Below are 21,182 nucleotides of genomic sequence, written 5' to 3' on the forward strand. Positions count from 1 at the left end.
TCGCCCGGTGTGTTTGTCTTTGGCGAAAAGTTGGAAAAAATTGCTCAAAAAGGGGATTTATTAAAGTTTGGAGAGGTGGTGACATCGACGAATTTTAAGTTTGGAAGTTTGTGGCTAGGAGCCAAACTTGATTTGAATTTATGGATGTTTAAACGCCGGGTGCATTATTATGAGGGGTGTGGAGACACTTATTTATTTTTTTGTGAGGCAATGGGAATAATAATTTGTTTCAAGTTGCGCTCTCTCAAACGATTCAATTTAAAAACTCGTCGCCAAAACCGCCCCAAATTTCAAATTCATATTTTCTCTCATCCGCTTTCAGCTCTCCATTCCCGACTTACAAAAACTAATAAATATTACACCCAACAAAAACCATGATTTATTCATGTACACTGCGAAATATACAGTGCTCTTTCAATAAATCTAGACTATACTTGGAGAATTTCTAGACAATGTGAAGTGTTGATTATTAAAAACTTTGTGTAGTTTTGTACAAAAATAATGCTCAACAATAATCTGGAATAATTCAAAGAGACGCAGAGTGGAATCTCTTTAGAAAAAAATTAAAATACGTGGAATTATGAAGAAGCAAATGGATTTATGAAGATTTTTTCGAAAAGTTGAATCTAAAAGTGAATTTAGAGAATGAAGAAAAAAATTTTATAACACTATTTTAAGTACAGTCTTGAAAATAATTGTAAATAAGCATCTGGTAATGGATTTATGATAATTTGAAGAAAAGTCTAAATTTCCAATCTACAGGCAGTTTTTGAAAAAAAAACAAAGAAGAATCTCAAGAAAAATTTAAAGAAAAGTGAAGAAACAATGCTAAAAAATAAAAAAAAAATTGCAAAATTCTAAATGAAACTATCAAAGAATCTTGAAAGATACAAAGTTGAATCTAAAAGTAAATTTGGCGATTGTAGAAAAAATTTTTATAAAATTATTTTAAGTACAGTATTGAAAACAATTGTAAATATGCATCTGGTAATGAATTTATAGAATAATCTAAAGAAAAGTCTAGATTTTCAATCTATTATTATTATTATTATTATTATTATTATTATTACTATTATTATTATTATTAATCTAGAAACAGAGAAAAGTGCAGAAACAATGATAAAAAATTAAGTAGAAAATTTTAAATGAAACTATCAAAGAATCTTAAAAGATACAAAGTTGAATCTAAAAGTGAATTTGGCAAATGTAGAAGAAATTTTTATAAAATTATTTTAAGTACAGTCTAGAAAATAATTGTAAATAAGCATCTAGTAATAAATTTATTAAATAATTTAAAGAAAAGTCTAGATCTTCAATCTACAAACAGTTTTTGAAAGAAATCAGAGAAGAATTTTAATAAAAATCTAGAGAAAAGTACAGAAAAAATGATAAAAAATAATATTGAAGAATTTTAAATGAAACTATCAAAGAATCTTAAAAGATACAAAGTTTAATCTAAAAGTAAATTTGGAGAATGTAGAAGAAATTTTTTATAAAATTATTTTAAGTACAGTCTAGAAAATAATTGTAAATAAGTATCTGGTAATAAATTTACAAAATAATCTAAAGAAAAAACTAGATTTTTAATCTAGAGACAGTTTTTGAAAAAAATCAAAAAAAAATTTAGAGAAAAGTGCAGAAACAATGCTAAAAAATAAAATAGAAGAATTTTAAATGAAACTATCAAAGAATCTTAAAAGATACAAAGTTGAATCTAAAAGTGAATTTGGCGAATGTAGAAAATTTTTTTATAAAATTATTTTAAGTACAGTCTAGAAAATAATCGTAAATAAGCATCTGGTAATAGATTTATAAAATAATCTAAAGGAAAGTCTAAATTTTCGATCTACAAACAATTTTTGAAAAAAATCAAAGAAGAATCTTAAGAAAAATCTAAAGAAAAGTGCAGAAAAAATTATAAAAAATAATATAAATTTTTTTTAAATGAAACTATCAAAGAATCTTAAAAGACACAAAGTTGAATCTAAAAGTGAATTTGGCGAATGTAGAAAAAAATTTTATTAAATTATTTTAAGTACAGTCTAGAAAATAATCGTAAATAAGCATCTGGTAATAGATTTATAAAATAATCTAAAGAAAACTCTAGATTTTCAATCTACAAACGGTTTTTGAAAAAAATCAGAGAAGAATCTTAAGAAAAATCTAGAGAAAAGTGCAAAAAAAATTATAAAAAATGATATAGAAAAATTTTAAATGAAACTATCCAAGAATCTTGAATGATACAAAGATGAATCTTAAACTGAATTTGGAGAAAGTAGAAGAAATTTTTATAAATTAATTTTAAGTACAGTCTAGAAAATAATTGTAAATAAGCATCTGGTAATTAATTTATAAAATAATTTAAAGAAGAGTCTAGATTTTCAATCTACAAAAAGATTTAAAAAAAAAATAAAGAAAAATCTTAAGAAAAATATAGAAGAAAGTGCAGAAACAATGCTAAAAAATTAAATAAAAAAACTCTAAATGAAACTATCAAAAGATTTTAAAGATACAAAGTTGAATGTAAAAGTGAATTTGGAGAATGTAGAAGAAATTTTTTATAAAATTATTTTAAGTACAGTCTAGAAAATAATTGTAAATAAGCATCTGGTAATAAATTTATTGAATAATCTAAAGAAAAGTCTAGATCTTCAATCTCAAACAGTTTTTGAAAAAAATCATAGAAGAATCTTAAAAAAATCTAGAGAAAAGTGCAGAAACAATGTAAAAAATTAAACAGAAAAATTTTAAATAAAACTATCAATGAATCTTAAAAGATACAAAGTTGAATCTAAAGTTGAATTTGGTTAATGTAGAAAAAATCCTTTTAAGTAGAGTCTAGAAAATAATTGTGAATACGGATTTGGTAATAAATTTATAAAATAATCTAAAGAAAAGCCTAGATTTTTAATCTGCAAGCAGTTTTTGAAAAAAATCAGACAATAATCTTAAGAAAAATCTAGAGAAAAGTGCAAAAACAATGCTAAAAAATTAAATAGAAAAATTCTAAATGAAACCATCAAAGAATCTTGAAAGATCAAAGTGGAATCTAAACGTGAATTTGGAGAAATTTTTATAAAATTATTTTAAGTACAGTCTAGAAAATAATTTATATAATAATTTAAAGAAAAGTTTATATTTTCAATCTACAAACAGTTTTTGAAAAAAATCAGAGAAGAATCTTAAGATAAATCTAGAGAAAAGTGCAGAAACAATGCTAAAAAATTAATAGAAAATTTCTTAATGAAACTTTTAAAGAATCTTGAAAAATACAAAGTGGAATCTGAAAGTGAATTTGGTGAATGAAGAAGAAATGTTAATAAAATTATTTTAAGTACATTCTAAAAAATAATTGTAAATAAGCATCTGGTAATAGATTTATAAAATAAAAAGAAAAGTCAAGAATCTCAATCTGCAGACAGCTTTTGAAAAAAATCAGAGAAAAATCTTAAGAACAAAACAGAAACAACGAAACTATGAAGAGTTTTGAAAAAACGCATTATCGTAGAATTTTATCGAAAATTTCAGGAATATTTTGTATTTATTTTATTGAAGTACGTTGTTTTTTCTTATCATTAGTGTTTGTTGTTTTACTTTTTTCTGTCTCATAATGTAGCGATTTATTGTGTTTTTTCCACGTAAAATCCATCCTCGCTACAATAACACAGCAACAGTTCGGGAAACTGCCTGAAAATTTGTCTGATCCAAGCCCTCTCTCCCGGAAAATCCCTTATCCTTTATTATCTCACACCCAATCCCCAACTTTTTCAATTTCGGGTTTCAAATGAAACAATTAGTAATTTTCACTCATTTATTCACACATTTATATAAATAATACTTGAAAAACTTAACAAATATCACAAAAATCAGTCACTAAATCTCCTTGATTTGCAGAACTTTGACGCTCTGCAGCAGCCAGAAGAGTCCCGAGAGGACAAAAAGCGCCTCACAGCCGACCAACACCCCATTATCCACATCCTTAAATTCCAGCTTTTGTAGGGCGGTAACGAGGACCATGCACCGGAAGAGCTCCATAATGCAGGCGTAGGGCGCATTGTCGAACAACAGTCCTATTGACGTGAGCGATGCAATGATGTAGATAACGAACGCTAGGACTGTGACGGGGTTGAGGACCAAATGGCGACTTGCTAATTCTTGAAAGCCGTAAACGACGATGCAGAAGTGGACCAAGAGGTAGATATTACACCAGAGCGGCAATTTCACGTCGTATTTCTGCCGGGGAACTACCTGAAGTTGCGAGAATATTTAGCTAAAATGGGACTTTAAGCCGCTTTTTGAGAGGAAATGAGTCTTTGGAGTACGTAAAGAGCGTAATGGTTCAACAAACACGGCGCTGTTTGAGAGAGTGCTTCAATTAGCACGTGTATACAAGTGTGTAATTATTTTGAAGGACTTGAGGGATCAAACAAAGTCGACTTTGGAAAAAAAATATTCGCAATATAAAGATTAAGTTTAATAACAATTAAATCTTCAATATCAAGAAACTATAGCTTAAAATTACAAAGTTGGGATTTGTATCTTGAAAATGTTAAGATTTCGTAACACTAAGTTTAGTATTAAGTTGTCAGATCTTTACAGAAAATTTTAAGTTCATACTAAAAAACTACAATAAATTTTGAATACGTTAAATACGAAAAAGTACAATAGTTGTATCTTGAAAAAATTAAGATTCAGTAGTTTAAGTTCAGTATTAAGTTGTCAGATCTTGATAAAACTCAAAATAAATTAGTAGAAATAAAACAATATATAACTACTATTTTTTTTAAGTTTCTGAGATGTACTCTAGTATTTTTCTCTTAAAATAATAAAGATTCTAAGGGATTAAGTTTTGAATCTTGAATAAAAAATGTATCTTGAAAAAGTTAAAGAATTCAAGAGATTGAGCTTTACATTAAGTTAAGTTTAATCTTAGAAAACTAAAAGTCTTTAAAAACAGTGCGGGACTCATCTTGAAAAAATCAAGGTTTCAAGGTTTTAAGTTTAACTTTAAGTGTTCAGATTTTCAAAAAAACTTAAGTTTTATTAGCAAATTTCAAATTTTTGTGATCTATTTTGAATAAAACAATATAAAACTACAATGAATCTTAAATATGTAAAATGAAGTGTTTGAGATACAGTTTAGCACTTGTATCTTGAAAAAATTAAAGATTTCAAGAAATTAAGTTTTACATTAAGTAAAACATAAAAGTTTTAAGAGTTTAAGTTTAATCTTAGAAAACTAAAAGTCTTTAAAAACAGTGCGGGACTCATATCTTGAAAAAATCAAAGTTTCAAGGTTTTAAGTTTAACTTTAAGTTGTCAGATTTTCAAAAAAACTTAAGGTTTATTAGCAAATTTCAAATTTTTGTGATCTATTTTGAATAAAACAATATAAAACTACAATAAATCTTGAATATGTAAAATGAAGTGTTTGAGATACTGTTCAGCACTTGTATCTTGAAAAAATTAAAGATTTCAAGAGATTAAGTTTTACATTAAGTAAAACATAAAAGTTTTAAGAGTTTAAGTTTAATCTTAGAAAACTAAAAGTCTTTAAAAACAGTGCGAGACTCATGTCTTAAAAAAATCAAGGTTTCAAGGTTTTAAGTTTAACTTTAAGTTGTTAGATTTTTTTAAAAAAAACTTAGTTTTATTAGCAAATTTCAAATTTTTGTGATCTATTTTGAATAAAACAATATAAAACTACAATGAATCTTGAATATGTAAAATGAAGTGTTTGAGATACAGTTCAGCACTTGTATCTTGAAAAAATTAAAGATTTCAAGAGATTAAGTTTTATATTAAGTAAAACATAAAAGATTTAAGAGTTTAAGTTTAATCTTAGAAAACTAAAAGTCTTTAAAAACAGTGCGGGACTCATATCTTGAAAAAATCAAGGTTTCAAGGTTTTAAGTTTAACTTTAAGTTGTCAGATTTTCAAAAAAACTTAAGGTTTATTAGCAATTTTTTAATTTCTAAACTCAATTTTGAAAAAAACAATATAAAACTACAATGAAGTTTTTGAAAAACAGTCCAATAATTTTTATCTTGAATAAATAAAGATTTCAGTAGATTAAGTTCAATTTTAAGTTGTCAGATCTTGATAAAAATTAAATAAATAAATAGAATAAGACAATAAAACTACAAAAATTCTAACTATGTAAAATTAGGTCTTTGAAATACTTTGTAGCACATTTATCTTGAAATAATAAAGATTTTTAGATTCTTAAAAAATATACTCCAGCACTTAACTCTTTAAAAAAAATAAAGATTTTCAAGAAATTAAGTATAACTTTAAGTTGTCAGACCTTCACAAAGAACTCATTGGTGAATCTTAGGTTTTCCAGAAATGCTATTCTATCTTGAAAAAATAAAGAGTTCGAGTGATTAAGTTTAATCTTAAGTTGATAGACGTTTACAGAAGATTTAAGTTTTTGGCTAGTTTCAAATGTTTTCTATCTCGAATAATACAATATAAAACTATATAAAATCTTACATATTGAAAACTAAGTCTTGACTCGACTCTTGAAAAAATGAAGATTTCAAGATATTAAGTTTAACTTTAAGTTGTCAGATCTTCACAAAAAATTAAGGTTTATTAGCTGATTTCTTAAATAAAAACTATAATGTGGTAATATTTGGGCCAGCAATTTTATTTTGAAAAAATATATAAAATATGTAAAAAAATATTTATATAATATATAAAAATATAAAAAAATATATAAATATATAAAAACTTAAAGGCATTAAGATTAACTGTAGGTTTTAAAAAAAATTGCCTAAAACTCAGGGTTAAGTTCAATACTCAATTACATGGTCCTGCGAGCCGGATAAACCAAAGACCAGGTTCAAACACAAAAAATAATTATAAAATTATTACAAACGTCTTGAAAAATAATACGTATCTGAACAAATAGTTGTGGAAAAATAACTTACTTTGAACTTATCCTCATCTACTCCTAATCTCGGCCTTCCAGGCTGCCAACTCGGCCCATAAAAAATCGCAGCCAACTTATGCCGCCAACAGTTCATTTCCCGAAATCGTTGCAAAACATACGCTGTATAAAAAGTCTACAAAGTTGGAACAAAAGTTAAATAGACCAAAAAAAATCGCCAAAAATTAACTCACTTGTAAATGTAAAATATTGAAAGACGGTTGATTGAAAACCAAACCATAGACAATCTCTTCATTTTTCCTTTCTTCAGCAAACGTCCCAAAAATCCGGTCCCAAATAATCAAAACCCCGCCGTAATTTTTATCGAGGCACCAAATATTAGCACCTGAGCCAAAAAATTATTGTAAGTTTTTGAAATAAATATAAAAAATTTGATCAATACCGTGATGAACTCGATGATGCTGCGGCGTATTAAAAAAAAATTCCAACGGTCCTAGCGTCTTAACAGCCTTGGTATGTATCCAGAATTGATAAAGCAAATTGAATTGCTGGTGGGTGAGGAAATGCGTCGGAGGAATGGCGAAAGCCAGAGGCAAATAAAATATCTACAAAATTACTGCGTTAGTTTTTAACCAAATTCCCAGTTAATTGAAACAGATGAGGCCATCAATCACGTGTCGCGTTCAATTAGAGGCGAAATCGATCGAATTATAACCGCGTCTCTATTATCTAGTTATGAAATTCGGATTCTCGGAGCTTGAGAGGATCTCGGTTAAATTTATGGTACTTACAAAGCCGCACCAGCCTTGGAGGAGGCTTTGCCGGAGGCCTACAGCGAGGTTGAACTCCTCCGAGCTGTGGTGGACCTGGTGCTGGGCCCAGAGGATGTGCACCTCTGGAATTAATTATTTTTGATTAATTAAAACCAGGTGTACGGAGGATAATAGGGAAAACAATAAATTAGCTTCGTTATTGGGGGAGAATTGAGAGCAAGCGCAAAAAATAAGCAGCAAAAAATTCATTTGTTTGCGTACAATACAACCAATTGTTTGTCGGGTTCAAATAATACAGTGAATTAAATACAATTTGTTTATTTACGATTTTGGAGCACAAACACACTATTAAGTTCACATATTATATAATATACAATGTGGAGTTTTTAACTGGAATAAAATTCATAATTTAGATATAGGCAATTTTTGTATCAATTTTTATTTTTTCTCGCCTACTATTTGGGGTACTATTTGTTTATCTGCTGTCAAAATTGCACAGCCACCTTCAATTTTTTTTCAAATGTAACGGTATGTCGTGTGACACCACATGTGAAAGAGCACTTTGCAAGGAATACAACGCACTTTTTGTTTTTTGAATATTTCCAAAGCCTACGCGACAAAAAATTAAGCAGTGTGGAATTATTGACTAAAATAAAATTCATAACTTGGATATGAGCGATTTTTGTAAAAAATCCTGAAACAGCTCGATTAGTGTTTTTCTTCGCACGTCATTTGGTGCATGCGGTTTTTGTTTATCCGTTTTCAAAAATGCACAGCCACCTCTGACTTTTTTTTCAAATGTAACGGTATGTCAAGTGTCACGTCATGTAAAAGAGCATTTTGCAAGGAATACAACGCACTCTTTGTTTTCTGAATATTTCCAAAGCCTACGCGATAAAAAAATGAAAACCAATTTTTAGTTGAAATTAGGCAAATCACACTAGAAATGTTGCAACATGTTAGAAATTCATGCTAATATTGTTATGTTGTTTTCCGGGAGAGGAACGGTGGTCATTTTGTACAATTGTTGCATTAAATAATGTTCAACTTATAAAATTGGTTTTTATTTTTTTATCACGTAGGCTTTGAAAAAATTAAAAAAAAAACAGTAAGTGCGTTGTAATGTTTGCTAAAAGGGCTTTCATACGAGGTGGCACTGGACATAAATTACATTTGAAAACAAAAAGTTAGAGGTGGCTGTGCCTTTCTGACAACTGATAAACAAAAAACCATATGCACCAAATATGCAAGGAAAAATTAAAATTGACTTTTTTTCGGGAATTTTTACCAAAATCGGCTAAATCAAAGTTGTAAGTTTTATTCGCTTTATAATATAAAATTTAGTTACTGAAAAACAGAAATTATTTTAAAAACTAAGCAGAATCGACCATTTTATTTGCATTTGAGGCAAAATCCGGTTCTGTGAGATAGACCAGCCCTTAAACCGGTTCACTGGTGTCTCACTATCTGGAATTTTACTGTTTTTTAAGAAAATTTCAAGTTTTCTGTTATACTTGTATTCAAAAATCGTGGATACAATGTGGATTAAATTGTGTTCAAACTCAAACATTTTGCAAATTTTCAGCAAAAACTCAACTGCTTCCCAAGATTTACTCACAAAACTCAAAAATGCACCAAATTAGATAGAAAATCTTCATATCTTATTAGTCATTAAATTTTTTACATAATTACGAACATCATATTTAGTTTCCTGTGGCTTTAGGACCTCTAGCAGTGCAAAAAAGTCAATAATTTCGATTTCTTTTAAATTAAATTTTAAATGTCAATAACTTTGAAACTATCAGTCACATCAATTTGGCACCATTAGAAAGCACATTAAATTCTCTATCTTCTGGTGACAAACCGGAGTCGATCGGTGCCACAGTTTTGTCTAAAAATGTGTTTAAAGTTTTGACACAAAAAACTAAGATCTGTTCTCGGAAATGCTCAAAACAGCTTAATATCAGGAAAACTACTACTTGTGCATACAAGACCGTTTTGTTCACTTTTTTATTATTACAAGGCTCCTACTTAAAGTGCAAAAACACCTTTTAGTCCAGTTTTACAAATTATAATTTTTTGAATTTTTTTCAGAAATTAAAATGCGGGACCGGGGCAGAATATTGCCAATAACTCGGAAACTACAAACCGCAGCACCTTATATTTAACATCGTTGGATAGCTGCTTTAATTTCCTACATTATGCAACAAACCCTGAGCCAATCGGACTTTTAGTTTTGGCTAGAAATGCGTTTAAAGTTTTTATCCCAAAAAACAAAGTCTTCGCCCGGAAAAGCTCGCTATCATAAAAACTACTAACTGTAGCACCTTATATTTAACATCGTTGGATAGCTACTTTAATTTCCTACATTATGCAATAAACCCTGAGCCAATCGGACTTTTAGTTTTGGCTAGAAATGCGTTTAAAGTTTTTATCCCAAAAAACAAAGTCTTCGCCCGGAAAAGCTCGATATCATGAAAACTACAAACCGCAGCATCTTATATTTAACATCGTTGGATAGTTGCTTTAATTTCCTACATTATGCAACAAACCCTGAGCCTATCGGACTTTTAGTTTCGGCTAGAGATGCGTTTAAAGTTTTTATCCCAAAAAAGAAAGTCTTCGCCCGGAAAAGCTCGATATCATGAAAACTACTAACTGTAGCACCTTATATTTAACATCGTTGGATAGCTGCTTTAATTTCCTATATTATGCAACAAACCCTGAGCCAATCGCACTTTTGGTTTTGGCTAGAGATGCGTTTAAAGTTTTTATCCCAAAAAACAAAGTCTTCGCCCGGAAAAGCTCGCTATCATAAAAACTACTAACTGTAGCACCTTATATTTAACATCGTTGGATAGCTGCTTTAATTTCCTATATTATGCAATAAACCCTGAGCCAATCGAACTTTTAGTTTTGGCTAGAAATGCGTTTAAAGTTTTTATCCCAAAAAAGAAAGTCTTCGCCCGGAAAAGCTCGCTATCATAAAAACTACTAACTGTAGCACCTTATATTTAACATCGTTAGATAGCTACTTTAATTTCCTACATTATGCAACAAACCCTAAGCCAATCGGACTTTTAGTTTTGGCTAGAAATGCGTTTAAAGTTTTTATCCCAAAAAACAAAGTCTTCGCCCGGAAAAGCTCGCTATCATAAAAACTACTAACTGTAGCACCTTATATTTAACATCGTTGGATAGCTGCTTTTATTTCCTATATTATGCAACAAACCCTGAGCTAATCGGACTTTTAGTTTTGGCTAGAGATGCGTTTAAACTTTCTGTCCCGAAAAACAAGGTCTTCGCCCGGAAAAGCTCGATATCATGAAAACTACTAACTGTAGCACCTTATATTTAACATCGTTGGATAGCTGCGTTTATTTCCTACATTATGCAACAAACCCTGAGCCAATTGGACTTTTAGTTTTGGCTAGAGATGCGTTTAAAGTTTTTATCCCAAAAAACAAAGTCTTCGCCCGGAAAAGCTCGATATCATGAAAACTACTAATTGTAGACAACTTTAACTTGTTGCATCGCATTCAGCGTGTAATTTTACGTCTATAAGACCGTATTATTTACAAAAAAAAAACTCTGGACTTACCATGGCAAGCTCGATGCACCCAATAATAGCAGAAATCCACTCCGACGGCGGCCAAGTACCATGTACTCGCCTGATCCCAGCGTAATTCCACAATCCGGAAGTTTTCGTAAAGATACACATAAGCGTAGCTTTCAGCGCCCCGGAATATTAGTCTGTAACAAAAGCTCTAAGCTCAGCTTTCGTAAATTATGCAGCTTTAAGCGACCGCTGACAACTGACACTATCATAATCTCGTTGCTAAAAGTTTCCTAATTATTTCAGTTTCACGATTGAAATCAATCGAAAAATAACACTTTAAGCCGAGCTGACGCTTTAATTATTTCATAGGTCAAGTGCTATCAAGTGGCACACACTCAGACTTGTTATTGTCAATAGCAATATTGACGATGAAAAAGTTAATTAAAACGAGGTTTTTGATGTTGTAAAAGTGCGTTATTGACTTGCAAATGTCAGTGATAATCGGGCTGAACACCAACCTTCCGCATTCTTGCACTAAGCCGTGTGATAGACTTGTCAAGCCGTCATTTAGGCGAAACGTTGGCTTCTTATCCAGATAAAGGACCAGATTTTCGATCAGAATGAAGAGGAGAAAGTAGGGCCACGCCTGGAACAAACACACACAAATTTATTTAAATCGGGTCAAGTTCACACGGTCTTGCCTTGATGAAACAATAAACTCGCACAAAAATTGGCTATGATTTAATGGAGTTAGTGGAAGGTTTCGACGCGACCCTGTCATCACTTATTGGACGAATTAATTTTTTTAAAAGTGGAATTGAGTCTGTTTTTGTCAGTTTTTGCCTTCATGTGACAATAAATCGATTGAGAAAATTATTGGAAGGTTTGGATAACCCTGCCAGTCATAGTCTAATTAAAAACTATAAATCTATTAATTACAGGGACCCTACGTCATGTTTTAGCAAATGCTAAGGATAGGCAGTACATAAATATTTTTTCATTTCGCTTTAATTGAAAGAACTAATAAACTGTGTATGGATTTTATTTTAGTTTCCGCTTGATCTAGTGTTTTAATAGCCAAGTTTTGATTTTATTTGTTTTTTTAAGGTTGCAATCATGTCTGTTTAAAAAAATATTTTTTTTATTTTAGGGCAGTTGGTAGCTTTGAACAATAATGCAACAGCTGGTAGCACTGTATCATTCATTTTTGAGCTAAAAGCTCAATTCTTCAAATGAATAGTTTTTTCAGTTTTTTTTTCTTTTAAAATTTGTCTTACTACCAACTACACTAAAAAATATCCCTAAAAATCTAGTGTTTTAATAGACATTAACGTCTCAAAACTTTTGGTTTTTTTTGCTATTTTTTCATGATTGTATTAAAAATTAAATTAAAAAAAAATTCTTTATTTTATGGCAGTTGGTGTTAACAAAACTGGAAATTTAGCTTTGTTAAAAGAACATATTTGAGCAAATATGCAACAGTTGGTAGCAGTGTATCATTCATTTTAAAGCTAAAAACACAATTTTTCGAATGTTTTTCCCAGTCATAAAATAATTAGTTTTTAGTTTTTTTTTTACAATTTTTTTACTACCAACTACACTAAAAAATATCACTAAAAATCTAGTATTTTAATAGACATTATATCCCAAAACTTTTGTTTTTTTTTGCAATTTTTTTTTTCATGTATAAAAAATAAAATTAAAAAAATTTTCTCAGTTGGTAGCACTGTAAACAAAACTGGAAATTTAACTCTACTAAAAAGGACATATTACCTAAGCAGATATGCAACAGTTGGTAGCATTGTATCATTCATTTTAAAGCTAAAAACACAATTTTTTGAATGTTTTTCCCAGTCGTAAAATAATTAGTTTTTAGTTTTTTTTAACAATTTTTTTACTACCAACGACACTAAAAAATATCACTAAAAATCTGGTATTTTAATAGACATTAATATCCCTAAACTTTTGTTTTTTGCAATTTTTTTTCATGTATAAAAAATTAAATTAAAAATTTTTCTCAGTTGGTAGCACTGTAAACAAAACTGAAAATTTAGCTCTGCTAAAAAGGACATATTACCTAATCAGATATGCAACAGTTGGTAGCATTGTATCATTCAGTTTAAAGCTAAAAACTCAATTCTTCAAATACTTTTCCCAGTTAGAACGTAATTGAATAGTTTCCTCTTTTATAATTTGTCTTACTACCAACTACACTAAGAAATAACACTAAAAATCTAGTATTGTAATAAACATTAATATCCCAAAACTTTTGTTTTTTTTGCAATTTTTTTTTCATGTATAAAAAATTAAATTAAAAAAATCGTTCTCAGTTGGTAGCACTGTAAACAAAACTGGAAATTTAACTCTGCTAAAAAGGACATATTACCTAAGCAGATATGCAACAGTTGGTAGCATTGTATCATTCAGTTTAAAGCTAAAAACTCAATTCTTCAAATACTTTTCCCAGTTATAACGTAATTGAATAGTTTCCTCTTTTAAAATTTGTCTTATTATCAACTACACTAAAAAATATCACTAAAAATCTAGTATTTTAATAGACATTATATCCCAAAAATTTTGTTTTTTTGCAATTTTTTTTATGTATAAAAAATTAAATTAAAAAAATTTTCTCAGTTGGTAGCACTGTAAACAAAACTGGAAATTTAACTCTGCTAAAAAGGACATATTACCTAAGCAGATATGCAACAGTTGGTAGCATTGTATCATTCAGTTTAAAGCTAAAAACTCAATTCTTCAAATACTTTTCCCAGTTATAACGTAAATGAATAGTTTCCTTTTTTAAAATTTGTCTTACTACCAACTACACTAAAAAATATCACTAAAAATCTAGTATTTTAATAGACATTAATGTCTTAAAACTTTTGTGTTTTTTGTTTTTTTTGTTTTTTTTTCATTTTTTTCCATTTTTTTTTCATTATTTTTTGTTTCATATTTTTTTTGCATTTTTTTTATTTTTTTATGGTAGATGGTAGCACAAATACCAACCACACAAACAAAATTACACCATACTTAATGCTTTAGTAGCTCTTATAATCTCAAAATGCTTTTTTTTAATTACACTTCAATTCGACTAATTAAAATTTTATTATATTTTATTGTTGTTGTATAATTGTATTTGTTTTTTATTTTATTTATTTATTATTTATTTATTTATTTGTATTTGGATTTTATTGTATTATTGGATTTAAAACTGAGAACGCACTTCTTAGCTTCCTCCTGTCATAAATTAATTAGGAAATTTCGTCTGTTATAACTTGCACTACTACCAACCGCACTAAAAAATAACACCAAATCGATGTTTTAATAGCTACTACACCCTGAAAACACTTAGTTTTTTGTATTTTTTTTTTGAACTTGTTCTCCATCTAACTGAAAATTTATCAAAAAAATGAGTCAAAATTTGCAGCACTACCAGCAACCACTCAAAAAAAATTACACTAAATGGAGTACTTTAAAACATATAGCAATTTTTTATTATTTTTTGAGTTGGTAGTTTTTTTTCTACTAATCAATGTTTTATTATATTTTATTGTTGTATAGTTGTATTTGTTTTTTATTTTATTTATTTATTTGTATTTTATTGTATTATTGGGTTTAAAGCTGAGAACGCACTTTTTAGTTCCTTCCTGTCATAAATTAATTAGTAAATTACGTCTGTTATGTCTTGCACTACTACCAACCGCACTCAAAAATTACACTAAATCGAGTGCTTTAATAGCTATTGTAGCCTGAAATTTTTGTATTTTTTTTGAACTTGTACTCCATTTATCTGAAAATTTATCAAAAAAATGTGTCAAAATTTGCACTACCACCAACCACTCAAACAAAATTACACTAAACGTGGTGCTTTAAAACAGATAGCAATTTTTTTATTATTTTTTGGGTTGGTAGTAAAAGCGTAAGACTCAGTTATTTCGTCGTCGTTTAAATTTGCATATTGCCAACCATGCGACGAAAATTGCACAAAACCGAACGCTTTAATAACAGTTATTACAGCACCAAGCAATATTTTGTTGTAACAGTAAACAGAAAATATGCAAATGCTCTCCTCTCATCTGCACTTTGCACCGTCATCCGATTCATTTTCCGCAACTCAAAGAAAATAACAAACTGTAGTGCATTCCATCCGAGTTAATCAGAAACATCTAATTTACATTTTAAATATACGCCAAATACCTCCCGGCAATAAAGAAAATTTTTACAATTTTCTCGAACGAAACTTTATTAAAAATTCGCCCCAAAGTTTTGTTATTCTTTCCGATTGCAAATAAACTCCCGACTTTAATTAAACTAGTCGCAGTGACGTTTTAATTTCGCGTAAATTAAGCTTCTTGAGGGAATTGAGGGCTGGCTCCTGCTGCATGAATTAATTGTAGCATAAATGGCTTTTGCTTGTAGCATATTAGAGACTAATTGGAATTAAAAATGTGCGGACCAGTGAATGCTAAATGGGCTGTTGTGCGAGTTTTTGCCGAGTTTAAGTGCACAGACGGGAGGAAGATTAAAGAAGTTGAGTCAGAGAGTTTTGGTAATTGTTTCAAACGACAATAAAATCAAAATGCAATGTTTTGTAAACAAATCTCGGAGGAAAATTAAAGGTCAAGTCACACGCGTTCAATTTACGCAACTTTTGTTGTTTTTATCTCTTTTTCTTAAACTGTATTTTTAAACTTTTCTCTTCTTTATGAATTCTTACCTCTATATTTTTTATTTATTCAAACAAATTTTGTATTTTATTTGTTGCTCTTTCTTTTTTATTTGCTTTTTTTAAACATCTCTGCAATTTTTGTGGCCTTTTGGTTGTAAAGTTTTGTAGTTTTTTTGGATTTTTTTTACTTTTGGGGGCACATTTGCTTTTTATTTTATGTTTTTTTTACGGTTTTTATAATTATCTTTGTTTTTTGCCTTATTTACAATTTGTTTTTTATTTATTGCTTTGTGCCTTTCATTTGTACGTTGTTTCTTCTTTTATTTAGGTTTTATAATGTTTTTTTTTCCTAAGTTTCGAATAAAATATACAATTTTGAAATTCATTCAAATTAATTTTTTTTTACTTTTTTCAACATTATTTAAGCATGTACTTAATCTCTCGTTTTTGTTTTGTTATGGTCTTTATATTTTATTTATCATTTATTTCATATTAAGACATTTACTTTATTTTATTTGCCCCTTTTTTAAATTTGGTTTTAAATTTAAGTTCTGTTTTCTTTTTTTTGTATTAACATTTTTTAGGTTTCTATTTGTGTTATGTCTTTTCTTTCTTTTCTAATGTTTTTAATTTTTTATCGTTTTGTATTTTTCTCTGTTTTGCATTTTTTACACTGTTTTAAACTTAATAAACACTTTTTCTCATTTTTACGTTTGTTTTTTATTGTATTTTTAGTCTTTCTTTAAATATATTTTCAAATCTCTGGTAATTTTTTTTTCACTATAGTATTTACCTCTATGTTTTTTGTTTGATTAAACAAATTTTGTATTTTATTTGTTGCTCTTTGTTTTTGATTTTTACTTTATTCTTATTTGCTTTTTTAAAGTTTTGGGGGCACATTTGCTTATTAATTTTTTTTTATTTTAACATTTTTCGTTTTTTTTGTAATTCTGTTTATTCGACGAACATGTTTTGCATTTGTTCGCTCTTCTTTTTTCTTGTTTCGTTTTTTTATTTTTTGTTTTTACGTTATTTTGTCTTTCGTTTACGTTTTGCATGAGAATTTCTAACAACACTTAACAAACAGTTTACAGCAGTTTGAAATTTGCATTTTTTTTCTAACTCATTTACATTCTAATTTACTTTTATTCGTCCTTTTTTTTAAATTTGGTTTTAAATTTAAGTTCTATTTTTTTTCTTTTTTTGTTTTATCATTTTTTACACTGTTTTAAACTTAATAAACCCGTTTTCTCATTTTTACGTTTGTTTTTTATTGTATTTTTAGTCTTTCTTTAAATATATTTTCAAATCTCTGGTAACATTTTTTATGGTATTTACCTCTATATTTTTTGTTTATTTAAACAAATTTTGTATTTTATTTGTTGCTCTTTGTTTTTGATTTTTACTTTATTCTTATTTGCTTTTTTAAAGTTTTGGGGGCACATTTGCTTATTAATTTTTTTTTATTTTAACATTTTTCGGGTTTTTTTTTATTCTGTTTATTCGACGAACATGTTTTGCATTTGTTCGCTCTTCTTTTTTCTTGTTTCGTTTTTTTATTTCTTATTTTTACGTTATTTTGTCTTTCATTTACGTTTTGCATGAAAATTTCTAACAACACTTAACAGTTTACAGCAGTTTGAAATTTACATTTTTTTTTTAACTCATTTACATTCTAATTTACTTTTATTCGCCTTTTTTTTTAAATTTGGTTTTAAATTTAAGTTCTATTTTTTTTTCTTTTTTTGTTTTATCATTTTTTACACTGTTTTAAACTTAATAAACACTTTTTCTCATTTTTACGTTTGTTTTTTATTGTATTTTTAGTCATTCTTTAAATATATTTTCAAATCTCTGGTAATTTTTTTTATGGTATTTACCTCTATATTTTTTGTTTATTTAAACAAATTTTGTATTTTATTTGTTGCTCTTTGTTTTTGATTTTTACTTTATTCTTATTTGCTTTTTTAAAGTTTTGGGGGTACATTTGCTTATTAATTTTTTTTTTATTTTAACATTTTTTGGGTTTCTTCTTTTAATTCGGTATATTCGACGAACATGATTTGCATTTGTTCGCTCTGCTTTTTTCTTGTTTTGTTTTTTTATTTTTTATTTTTACGTTATTTTGTCTTTCATTTACGTTTTGCATGAAAATTTCTACCAAAACTTAAACAGTTTACAGCAGTTTGAAATTTGCATTATTTTTCTAACTCATTTACATTCTAACTTACTTTTATTTGCCCTTTTTTTTAAATTTGGTTTTAAATTTAAGTTCTATTTTTTTTATTTTTTTAACATTTTTTAGGTTTCTGGTTGTGTTATGTCACTTCTTTCTTTTCTAATGCTTTGTGTTTTTAATTTTTACATCGTTTTGTATTTTTCTCTGTTTTGCATTTTTTGTTGTTTTAAACTTAATAAACACTCTCTCTCATTTTTACGTTTATTTTTATTGTATTTTTAGTCTTTCTCTCTTCTCTGAATATATTTTCAAATCTTTGGTAAACTTTTCTTTCTTTATTTTTTATTTATTCAAACAAATTTTGTATTTAATTTGTTGGTTGTAAAGTTTTGTAGTATTTTAGGATTTTTTTTACTTTTGGGGGCACATTTGCTTTTTATTTTTTTTATTTCATGTCTTTTTTACGGTTTTTACAATTATTTTTGTTTTTTGCTTTATTTACAGTTTGTTTCTTATTTATTTCTTTGTGCCTTTCATTTGTACGTTGTTTCTTCTTTTATTTAGGTTTTATAATGTTTTTTTTCTTAAACATACATTTTGAAATTTATTTTTTTAACCAATAGAGCAGTAGAAATTTGAAATTAATTCTTTTTTTTTGCTTTTTTCAACATTATTTAAGCATGTACTTAATCTCTCGTTTTTGTTTTGTTATGGTCTTTATATTTTATTTATCATTTATTTCATGTTAAGACATTTACTTTATTTTTATTTGCCCCTCTTTTTAAATTTGGTTTTAAATTTAAGTTCTATTTTTTTTTCTTTTTTTGTTTTAATTTTTTTTAGGTTTCTGGTTGTGTTATGTCACTTCTTTTTTTTCTAATGCTTTGTGTTTTTAATTTTTACATCGCTTTGCATTTTTATTTGTTTGTTTTTTAGTTTTCTTTTCTCTAAATAAATATATTTTCAAATCTCTGGTAAACTTTTTTCTTCTTTTGTAAACAAATCTCTGGTGAAAATTAAAGGTCAAGTCACACGCGTGGAAAGTGGGTGTTGAATTTCCGCAACTTTTCCAAAGCCTTAGCAAACATCCCAGTTGTTTAAAGTAAATATTGATGCTTTGTTTTGAGGTCACACCTTATCACTATTTTCGCTCTTGTTGCGTTAAATGAATTAATTACTCACATTTCTGTAAAAGTTCGGCACCTGGTCCTTGAACGTGGTATCCGAAGGGTCTATGATGTAGAACATGCGTCCCAAGCCCTTGACAAACTGGTCCAAGTGCCCATTTTTGGTCTCGTTTTGCAGCAGTTTGACGAAAACCGAAGTCACAGCCTCGGTGCAATTGGAGATGGGCTCCATTCAAGTGAATTCTTGCTTGAGGACGATATACAAGTGCAATAACAGACAGTTCATCAGTTGGCGTATCACCAAAAGTTATTTTTAAAACTGGGATAGACGCACTTATTGTTAGCTAGTTATCTAAGATTTGAGTGCGAAAAGCTGGGTTTTATACGACGAGTGTGTAAACAATTGGTGGGAGGGAGTAGCACCTGAATGGACTTACTTGACCCCCAAGGCAACAAAATCGAAAATTTTGAAAGGAGCTGATCAGTTGCCACACGATATTCAATCAATTGGAGAGAGTATTGACACGGTTTGGCAATGGGCTATTGCACATTCGATGGAATTTTATTATTCACATTTTTGACTATGTTTGGTATTTTTTTATTGTTTTTTTTTGACTTCATAAGTAGCCACAATTTTTTTATTGTTTATTTTTTGGTTTTATTTTTGGTTTTTTTCCGTCTTGATTAATAGCCACATTTTTTCAATAATTGTAATATGTTTATTTTTTGATTTTATATTTTATTTATCATTTATTTCATATTAAGAGATTTACTTTATTTTTATTTGCCCCTTTTTTTAAATGTGGTTTTAAATTTAAGTTCTATTTTTTTTCTTTTTTTGTTTTAACATTTTGTGTTTTTAATTTTTGCATCGTTTTATGTTTTTCTCTGTTTTGCATTTTTTGTTGTTTTAAACTTAATAAATACTCTTTCTCATTTTTACGTTTGTTTTTATTGTATTTTTAGTCTTTCTTTAAATATATTTTCAAATCTCTGGTATTTTTTTTTCTTTATGGTATTTACCTCTATATTTTTTGTTTATTTAAAGAAATTTTGAATTTTATTTGTTGCTCTTTGTTTTTGATTTTTACTTTATTTTTATTTGCTTTTTTTAAGTTTTGGGGGCACATTTGCTTATTAATTTTTTTTTATTTTAACATTTTTTGGGTTTCTTTTTTTAATTCTGTATATTCGACGAACATGATTTGCATTTGTTCGCTCTTCTTTTTTCTTGTTCCGTTTTTTATTTTTTATTTTTACGTTATTTTGTCTTTCATTTACGTTTTGCATGAAAATTTCTAACAACACTTAACAAACAGTTTACAGCAGTTTGAAATTTGCATTTTTTTTCTAACTCATTTACATTCTAACTTACTTTTATTTGCCCTTTTTTTTAAATTAGGTTTTAAGTTTAAGTTCTATTTTTTTTCTTTTTTTGTTTTAACATTTTTTAGGTTTCTGGTTGTGTTATGTCACTTCTTTCTTTTCTAATGCTTTGTGTTTTTAATTTTTACATCGTTTTGTATTTTTTGTTGTTTTAAACTTAATAAACACTCTTTCTCATTTTTACGTTTATTTTTATTGTATTTTTAGTCTTTCTCTCTTCTCTGAATATATTTTCAAATCTTTGGTAAACCTTTCTTTCTTTATTTTTTGTTTATTCAAACAAATTTTGCGTTTATTTGGTATTTTTTTCGTCTTGATTAGTAGCTACATTTTTTCAATAATAGTAATAGTTTATTTTTTGGTTTTAAATAGGTACCTACTACTTTTTTCCAGTTTGTTATTTCTCATTTCTTGTTTTTTTTTTAAGTTCAAGGAAGAAATTTTTCTATACTTGGAAGTGCTGTTTATATTTTGTCTCTGATTTGCAATTCTTATTATTGTTATCTGTTGTGGTTAAGTGCGTTGTTTCAAACACTAAATTTGTTTATTTTTCGTTTTATTGATAAAAATACCATTTCTTTAATTATTTTATG

The 21,182-nt window shown here is 27.9% G+C and overlaps 1 protein-coding gene across 1 annotated transcript; it reads right to left on the minus strand.

Moving 5' to 3' along the window:
* Nucleotides 1-3,797: 3,797 nt before the first annotated feature.
* LOC657448 (alkylglycerol monooxygenase) lies at nt 3,798-19,565 on the minus strand. Its single transcript, XM_963908.5, has 8 exons — nt 19,259-19,565; nt 11,747-11,874; nt 11,271-11,422; nt 7,688-7,791; nt 7,339-7,501; nt 7,130-7,281; nt 6,937-7,071; nt 3,798-4,248 (listed from the first exon to the last, which is right to left on the minus strand). Exons 1-8 carry the CDS (start codon nt 19,433-19,435, stop codon nt 3,874-3,876), a joined length of 1,386 nt encoding a protein of 461 aa, XP_969001.1. The 5' UTR covers nt 19,436-19,565; the 3' UTR covers nt 3,798-3,873.
* Between the last annotated feature and the right edge of the window lie 1,617 nt (nt 19,566-21,182).

This window comes from Tribolium castaneum, chromosome 7 (assembly GCF_031307605.1).
Source record: "Tribolium castaneum strain GA2 chromosome 7, icTriCast1.1, whole genome shotgun sequence".
Taxonomy (NCBI): Eukaryota; Metazoa; Arthropoda; class Insecta; order Coleoptera; family Tenebrionidae; genus Tribolium; species Tribolium castaneum.